General features: G+C 33.2%; 2 protein-coding genes across 4 annotated transcripts in view; both read right to left on the reverse strand.

The window, feature by feature from the left end:
• Positions 1-6,113, reverse strand: part of LOC106682502 (zinc finger Y-chromosomal protein-like) — a 17,248-nt gene extending 11,135 nt beyond the window's left edge. For 2 of the 3 annotated variants that reach the window (XM_067047493.1, XM_014423394.2), the window contains exons 1-3: positions 5,823-6,113; positions 5,214-5,274; positions 4,771-4,843 (exon numbers count right to left, since the gene is read on the reverse strand). In XM_067047493.1, the coding sequence (XP_066903594.1) occupies positions 4,771-4,807 (37 nt within the window). In that variant the 5' untranslated portion in view covers positions 4,808-4,843; positions 5,214-5,274; positions 5,823-6,113. The remainder of the gene's footprint in view (positions 1-4,770; positions 4,844-5,213; positions 5,275-5,822) is intronic. The other variant, XM_014423395.1, reaches the window with a different exon arrangement.
• Positions 1-6,307, reverse strand: part of LOC106682485 (zinc finger autosomal protein) — a 44,797-nt gene extending 38,490 nt beyond the window's left edge. Inside the window, exon 1 of the transcript XR_010843450.1 lies at positions 6,121-6,307. The gene's annotated coding sequence lies outside the window, so the exon portion shown is untranslated. The remainder of the gene's footprint in view (positions 1-6,120) is intronic.
• Positions 6,308-9,725: the final 3,418 nt, after the last annotated feature.

Here is a 9,725-nt window from a genome sequence, read left to right on the forward strand (position 1 = left end):
GTAAAAATAAATAAATAGTTAAATTATAGAATGTTAAATTGTATATTGCTAATTAGCTTTGTTAATCATACAAGTACGGTAACCAATCTCTATCAATCAAAAGATGTCATGTCAAGAACAGTGAGTGGACAAAAAGAAACATTGTTCAGTCAACATGGCAGCTTCACCTTGGAAGTTGCAGATCGCTTCTTATATTGAACAAGTAAAAGAAAATATGTTCCAACCTTCATAGTGTATTGTTATGATACTATTTAAAAATTTAGGAAACAATAAAAGAGAAAATTTTCATCACGGAAATATATTAAATCAGTTAAAATTGCAGGAAACTTGAAATTTGTTTTATAATTTATTTATTTTTTTTATTATTCCGCCCACTTTGTAACGTCTTATTTCACTTCTTAAACTGTTTTTACACATTTGTCGTCCCCCTCTTATATACATTTCGTCTTTTTAATTGTTGTTAAATAACCATGACACTTTGTCATCTTCTGGTACTTCGCCATCCTTGTACATACATATATTTTTTAACATTTCCAAAAACCATTTGTCATCATCCTCTCACAAGTTTTCTTCCTCTTAATATTTTCTACTGTTTACTTTTTTTTTTTCCCCACTCGTAACGTTTCCTCATAAAACACTTAGTCATTCTTTTTTGTTTTTACCTACTTTTTCAATTATCTATGTATAAATTTTATTTTCCTATTACCTCATCACTTCATTTTATTAATTCCATTCTGTAAAATTATTTACTTTATGTCATTCTGTTTATATTTTCTTTTCTATACTTATTGGTTGTTATCTTGTTCTGTTCTTAGCCCTGATGAAGGCTAGAAACTCTAGCCGAAACGTTGGCACAATTAAATAAGCTACTCCATCTTATTTGTATTTCATTTGACCGCACCCCCAACCATCATCTTCTAGTTTCAACTTTCCTATAATTTTACATTCCTACATCTCTCGTTTTCATAATTCTTTTCCCCCTCCAGGCCAGTGCTGTATGAAGCAAGAACAACTGAACCACACAGCACGCTCCTGGCTGGCTTCCAAAAGTATTATTGAAGACCTTTTAAAAGCATTCAGCGAGCTTGAGGAACCCACAATGATTGACCGATTCTGTGCGAACAACACTTTGTTCAGACGCAAAACCTCACTGAAGAGGGGACATTGTAGTCAGGATACTCTTGAAACTTGAGAGCCTGAAGTTGAATGAAAACAAGAGTATAATGCTTCGGACGTTTTTTACATTAGAGTCTAAATTTCGTAGGAACCCAGTCCAAGCCTGCATGAAAGTCTATTTTTAGCCTTCGACATATGCTACCTGTGATAACTCGTTCCCCTTACATAATACCACACAACGGAGTATGGCTGGAGGAACTAACATCGGTATTTGACTCCTCCGGTATAATAGCGAGACTCCAACTAGTCAGATCTGCGATGCAACCAGCGATGCGATGGAACCACGTTCACTCTGAAGACAACCCCGCTGATCTAGCTTCACGTTGCTGTGCGCCCAAGAAGCTGGAGCACTCCATTCCACTTCCAGGGCCGCAGTACTTGAGCCACTCGTCTCACATTGGTGAAAACCCATTACCACGATGGTTATTATGTGCAACATTCCAACGACACCAAAACGTACGATGTCATGACTGGCAGCGTACTCCTCTATTTACATTCTTGCTTCAGTACCATAGATAGATTATTGAGACTTTACAAGTAGAATATCCTTATCGTCTCTCAGACAAGCTCTGGAACTATTTTCCGTAGATGAGATCGATAAAGCTAAACTCTGATGGTTTCGTTTCGTTCAGCACACTACCTCCAGAGCTCTACAAGAAAACTGTCATCGTCCCAAAAGTGTTTGCCTTTCCTTGACGAACGGGGAATCATCAGGGTGGGAGGACGTCTACAGTAGTACCCCGTGGCCAGCACAGCTGAGCACTCTATTCTCCTTCCAGGAAGAGCACCACTCTCGAGCCTGATTATTGACTCTCTACACTTCAAACATTTTCATGAAGGCCCTGCCATTGGCATTTATAAGAGGGCAATACTGGATACTAAATACCGCAAAATTAATAAGAGTAAGGATTCAGCGTTGAGTTCAATATCGCAGTAAGCCGAACCAATAGTTCCTATGATGGCGCCGCTACTCAGAGTGAGATTTGAGGAAATAAGGCCTTTCACAAAAACCTATGTTGACGACGCCGGTCTCTTATTGATAAAGGAATCAAACCGATGCAACTCTTCTTTGGGGGGGCCTCTGTGCTTCTTCATATGAATGTCTAGCAAGACCCGCGTTCTAAATCTGGTAAGTACCTTAACCACAACAGCCTTCTACCTTACCTAGACCGCTTCAATTCAAGGTATATCACATCAAGTACCATGGTTGAGGTAGTACATGCCAACTATTCATGTTTAAGAAATCAGCCACCCTTCTGATTCCACTCTTGTCCTTTCTACCCCCTCACTGAGGATGCCTGATGTTCAACTTTTTGACACCCTCCTTGCAGGCTCCCTCATCTGGAAGTGGAGGGTAATTGAAGCTTCAAGTTAAGTTGAAGCATAATTATGGAATTAATGGAGAAAGGAAGTACCTTCACATTCAGCAGCAGAAGTGGGCCAAGAAGAACTCTATGCTGGGAACCTAGTCATCTTACTGGAGAAGTGGCCACTTGTAGAACAATCGCCCATAGTTCAAGTGTCAACCACATTACCTGGCAGAGATGGTGACACCACCACTTTGATGGTGAATACCCCTTCAGTAATTACCTTACTTGAGCAGTTAGGTCAGTAATCCCCTTATTTTATTCTCTTGGAGTAGAAAAGGAAATCATTTAGTTAATGTAATTTAACTGAATGTTTAAATAAGTTGATTTCACAAAAAGGTTCTTTATAATTCATAAAGTTATGAATTTCACAGACAAGGAGTGTATAAGTTTCATTAACTAAGGTATTACTTAGTTTTCATCCCCTCCTGAGATTGGGAATTGTTAGGGTGGGCAGATGCTTGCTTAACATAATTTCTGACAGTTGCAAACACTTAGTTTATTGATTTTCTTATTTATATTCCTTTCCTATCATTGAATTAATCTAAAGTAACTATCTTAAGTAATTATAAATGATGGTGTTCATGATGCAAGGTTACCTTTTTTTTTATATTCAAAGCACTTTCATAGGTATAACTTTATATTGTACTTTTTTCGGTAAATTTCAGCCTACCTGGGACAACCTGTACATTATATCTTCAAATAAATCACCTGGAGCAATTTATGTAGGCAGAGTGTGGGGCCCCACCATAATGTAGGCAATAGAAGGAAAATAGATGGATGCGAAACGAAGGAATAGAAAAGCATGGAGCAAGTCAACTTCCTTCTATATGATTCACATCATCAAAATTCATAGATTCCTAATCCAAATTTATTAACATACTATAACCATAGATGTTTTCTTTCGGCCAACCTTACAACCATCTGTAAATTATCCAATTGATTTTTTCTGCTATTACTACAATTAATTTATTCGTACAGTTCACTAAAAATAAGCCAGACAAAAGTGCAATAACATCATTAAGTGGAAGGCGTAATTCATACACAATATATTAAATTAACAATTAAATGAGTTTCAATATCTTATGGTGTCAACTTTATACCATAATTTAATTTCTTATATCACTAAAAAGTATTAAAATATAAAATGGTATTAACTATAAATATGAATGTTTTAACAAAAAAAAGTAGTTAAGTTTTTTCTAGAGTAACAAATACATAAACACAAATGCATGATATGAAAACTAACATACTTTTGATTATTAATAAATACTTATCATACTAATAAATTAGGTTTTGGTACCCAGCGTAAGTAGGCACACAGCATAACCATCAATTCAATATTGGACATATATACACTACAATACATTAACATTTTGCATTTTTCAAATAATAATTATCAATACAATACACTTTAAATAAAAATATTTTTTTCCCTATATACATATATTTGTTTTCTCCTCGCACAAAGCCATATAACAATTTACCAATTCGTCCAATACATTATTCCCCACGTTTCACTCTTCCATATCTCTCCTTTCCATAGATCCGCAACAATCTTTTGGTCAATTAAGCAAATTAACATATATCATCAATAGACAGCAACGTATAAACAATGCAGAAAAAAAAACAATCACAGCAGCAGAACAGTTTACTAAAAACAAAATTAAATAAATTTAAAAACATATAAATGAATTAATAAGTTACAACACACAAATAAATAGGTTAATAAAACACAAATATATATTATCCGAGTTAATCCCCATGCAAGTGATGATGTATGATACCCAGGGATTCCAAAATAATATTTTCCCTCAAGATCGCTATATCCCCTATCTAGGTCTTCCAAAAAGCTCTTTGTTCTATTTGATATTGTTCCAATATCACAAGATCCAAACCAGAGGCTTCTCATGGTGAACTTTCTCTCTCCCTGAAGATCTGGCAGAATTTTTCTATAAGGAAAGGGATGCATTTTTCATAAATTTACTTGTTTCCCTTTCCACTCTACCCACCTGATGAGGTTTGTTTTCATATCTCACAGTCACATCCAAGACCAGAGCTATATAATACAACAAATTAGAATAGTTAAGAAAAAAACAAAACAATATTTCTCATACTCCATAAAATTTATCTACTATCATCAAAAGAAACTTCTGAAATCAATAACATAAAATTTTAAGGATTAGTTGATAATATATAACATTTAAACTAGGAAAAAAAAACTTACTAGTAGATGGACCTGAGAGGCCAGTTTCGTTCATCATTTTTTTCTTTAATAAATATGTCTAAGTTACTTTTACCTGAAAGAGTAAGTTCATATAAAAATTATTTACAATTAGATATTTAATTAAATAGACCAATTTTCCAATGGTTAAATAGTACTTATTAAAATACATTTTAATTTTTTTTTTTTAGTTTTCTCACTAATAAAAGTTACTTCTAAAAAAGTTAAACTCAACTGAACATAAAAAACATACAGGATTAATGGAGTAAAACTTTTCTGTGAAAATGAGTGATTACTAATTCACAGTAATATACTAAGCTATTATTACAATTTAATAGGGAATTAACAAACGACTTCCACTAAAAAGCTTCCACCAAGAATCAATAATATAAAACTAAAAAGATCAGATGACAATGGATAACATTCAACTAAAAAATAAAATGTACCATAAGGTTATGTTTCATTTGTAACTTCTTCTTTTATAGAAATCCCCCAAGCTATTCATACCTGGAAAAGAAAGAATACAAAAACAATTTGTATGATAGGAGATTTATTAATTAAATGATCAAATTTTGCAAAGGAACATAAGTTAAAACTGAATGCTCTCCTATTCAACAAGTGTAAATGTTTGTTTCTTTGTTTTTTAGAGAGTAAGGAGAGAAGTTTGGTGAATACTGAATAAATATTAACAAAAAAATAAAATTGAAAATACAAAAAAATATTGAAGATATTGAAAAACTGAAGAGTTTGAATCAATCATCATTTAATTTTTTGTTTTATTTAAGAACATAAGTAATACAGAAGGCATGTACAACTAGAAACTGTTAAAAATGATTGAAACATCTCATTTCATCATCAAAGGAAATAGAAGACATTTTTGAAAAAAAAAAAAAGTTAAACACAAAACTCTACTGCAAAAAGCCTTTAGCAGAATCCTTGTAATAAATCCATATCAATAAGTATTTTAGGTCTCTATCAAATAATAGATATTTTACTCTAAAAGGTCTCAGTTTCATCTTTAAGCCTAAACTCAGAATTAGAGGGAAAAGACTTACAGAATATTGGTTGATGGGCCTAATTTTTACTCAAATAGAAGTCATAGTTGTTTCAGTTCTTTTAGTCACAAACAATATATGGTAGTTACCATTCAGGAAACATTAAAATAATATAAAATAAAGGAGTTGTTCTTGCACACTTAGAGGTCACTACACTATTCAATAACAGATTAAAATTAAAAATTAAAGAAAAAGAACCTTTTCAAATCGGTCCATAATTTGTGTGCCCCATTACATACCAAGGACAGTTATTAACAAATATTATTCAAGCCAAAGAAAAAAACTAATAATCACTTACCAGTCCCATCCATGGCTAACCAACAACGATATAACCTAACGCACTGTTATAGACTGGCAGTGCGGCCGCTGGCCAATATCAAATCCTCGCATCTTAATAAAGTCTAAAATTCTCTTACAGTCTCCAACACACGATCCTTAAAAAATATTAAAGCTATTTAGAGCTAAATAATTTAAAAAATAAATAAATCAGACGAGATCTTTGTTTATTAGCTCAAAGTAATGCAACCAACGATATCATATCGATTTCCAGCGATGTTTATACTCATAAGGCACAAAAGTAAATTTAACATGAAATAAATTATTTAACAATCTTTTCTTCTTTTTAAGGTTAGTGGATCAAAAAGAAGAAAGGAGCTCTATTTAAGATATTGGCCAACTTTAGCAAAACAAAATATGAATAAAAGTACATTCCTATCTAACATATACATACATGATAAAAATGGGATATACACAGTACTTATCTTAATAGGTAATACGACTATTAACACGTATATTTGTTTGTTCAGACGAAAACGTTAATATTTTTGCATTAAAAATTAAAAAAAAGTGTTTATACTTTATTGAAGGATTATTTTTTATTTTTGGTGCGGGTGGGGTCCCGAAAATAATTTCTCCTTGGGTACTCAATTCTCTCGGTTGGGCTGAGAATACATCTTTGTGGGACTCCGCTACTCTGTTCGCCGTCATCGGAAAATTCGCATAATATTTGTACTCTAAAGTGACGATGTGAAAGAAATTGTTTTATGTATTGGTACATTTGGCCTTTGATTCCGACAGCTAATAATTTTCCAAGGATTATATTATGTTTTATATTATCAAATGCTGTTTTAAGATCGAAAAATATCGCGATTGAGTGTTGAGAATTAATAAATGAATAGTCGGTTTCAGTCTCCAATGTAACCAGATGGTCCAGTGTGGATCGACCTTTACGGAATCCAGATTGGAAAGATTGTAAAAAAATATTGTTCTCAATTATCCACATTAATTTTTACTGACCATACGTTCCATTATTTTACTGACACAGCTTGTGAGGAATATGGGTCGGTAGCTAGTTGCCATCCGCTTGTCCTTTTCGCTAATCCTAAAAATTGGGATTATTATTAATTCCCGCCAGGTACTTGGGAATTTTCCAGTGCACCAGACATGATTGTAGTAGTCAAGCAGCCATTTTAGCATGTTATTTGGTAGTTTTTTTTCTCATGTCATAGTGGACATGATCAGGTACGGGTGTAGTGCCTTTGACGGTATTTAAGATATGTTTTAATTCCCACAGGGAAAAAGGGAGGTTGTAGTAGCCGCTTCATTATCTGTCCGATCGGAACCTATTGCTTCGTTAACGATGTTATTTTTAGTGGAATTAAAATTTTCGGAGAAATAGTTGGAAAATGTATTTGATATAATGGAAAGGTTATCTGTCAGTTTTGCTTTAATAGATATAGTGTAACAGGGAAGGGAGGGATTTCTTGTAAATTTGCGGACTTTATTCCACACATCAACTGACGATGTAGAGGAGTTTATGGAGCTAATATATTTTTTCCATGACTCCACCTTACTTTGTTTAAATATATTTCTACATATAGCCCGGTGCTTTTTATATTCAATAAAATTTTCCCGACGTCATACATTTGGTGAATTTTTTATATGCCTTACGACGTTCTTTAATAGTCCTCTTACACATATCATTAAACCAAGGGAGAAACGGTCTTCTTGGGGATCCCAAAGTCATCGGTATTGATGCCTTTCCAGCCTTTATAATGTTGTTAGTAAGGGCTTTACAACCTCTATCAGTGTCCATATCAGATGGATGAATTTGATTAAATGGTTTCAGCATTAATTTTGTATGCATATATGAAATAAAGTTTAAAAAAAAAAAAAAAGAAATGTTTATTGGCAGCAGTGGCATGCGCAATCCTAACGCACTACCCCACTGTTGCCGAACCCCGTATGGCAGTAATGCAGGAAGGGGGGACAAAAAAAAAGAAAAAAAAAAGATGGATGAATTTGTGGTGGGATGGCAAGGGACGTAAAAAGAGTCTAATCTGCTCTTTTTAGCATCCATTTCGGCTTGGTATGTATATGATTCATTGTGTTATAAGTGGGAAATGATCACTGCCGTGTAAATCAGTAAGAACTGTCCAATCTATAGAATTATACAACGTTGGATTACATTTCTGTATTAACCACTTCGTGTTAAGTTCTTGCAAGCATTGTTTGTAGTATTTACTTGAAATAATTGTTGATGGTGTTTTTCATTTTGTACTCCCATCGGCAATACATATGATGTTTCATTCGTTAATAGCTTGATGCTTATAACTTTGTTTACTAAATTTCCCCCATCATCTTCCTTTGTTATGTAGAATTTTACTTGGTGTTTCATCTTTAGAAAAAACTGATTTATAATCTTGTGTTAGAGATAGACTTCAAGACTATGAACTTCTTTAGATATAAAACAATTGTTTTATTAATTAATGAAAAATTCAAATTAAATAATGCATTATATCTTAAACTATACGTACCTATAAAACAAAATCAGTTTGTATAGTCTTCAGTGCACTGAAACAATCGTACAATCATAAATGAAACAAAACAGTATCAGAGGTTATTTTCTTATAAAACCATGTGTTAACGTCACTTAATTGTTATTTAGAGGTGGGAATAGGTTCATTAACTACATACTTCTTCTTTCACTCACTTAAATTTATCTTTCCAGGCATATCACGACCTATATATTTAAAAAATAAATGAAATTTATTTAAGTTGTTATTAAAATCTGTTATTTATTCAAAAGATTAAATATTTATTATTAAATTCAAGAAAAGAAAAGACCTTCCCTCATCAATCATACCTTGATTATCTTAAAAAAATATTGACATGTCAGTAATAGAATTATAATTAACAATAATTAGATCTCGTAGTGTATGCAAAATAGTTAAATATGACGAACTCCAATCTTTTATGTTCCATATGGTATTAAAAATGGAAGATATATTTTTTTTCAACAATTTATCAACACTACAGATTTTATTTTAAATTTGGAAAGAAGATTTTAATATTTTGTCATTTAATTTAGAACGGAAAATGTGAGGAAAATTATATTCCTGCTGAGATAGCTCACCTTCCCAGAACGCTATCCTCCAATACGGAGCAGCGTCAGTTATTCTTTAGTCAGCTCCCGACAAGTTTAAACCTGAATACTCTCTAGGAAGCTCTGACCTGGTACCACTTAGTGAGTTGCTGAAGAGCAAGCATGTCCGGCTAAGTCAGTGGCTCCGAGTGTGGCACTGGGAGCATCCAGCCAGGAGGATACCCCATCTCTGTTGAACGCGAGGGTGGTGGACAGAAATAAATTTTTATCGTTTTATTTGTTACGGTTAGATAACATAAAACGTTCTTACTGTAGTGAAAATAAAGAAGTGAACATAACAAAGGCTTAGCAACTACTAGTGCCAAAACAAGTTGACACGTTACAAACGGCTTGTGATCAACAATAAATATATTCAGTTAGCCACAGAGCAAATTATATACGCTAAAAAATGGAGCCCTAAGTATCGAATCTGTTCAACAGGTGTTAGTGGTGTATCTAGAAAGGATACTGTAGGACAG

This window comes from Halyomorpha halys, unplaced genomic scaffold (genome assembly GCF_000696795.3).
Source record: "Halyomorpha halys isolate HHAL.00 unplaced genomic scaffold, Hhal_1.1 Scaffold418.1, whole genome shotgun sequence".
NCBI lineage: Eukaryota > Metazoa > Arthropoda > Insecta > Hemiptera > Pentatomidae > Halyomorpha > Halyomorpha halys.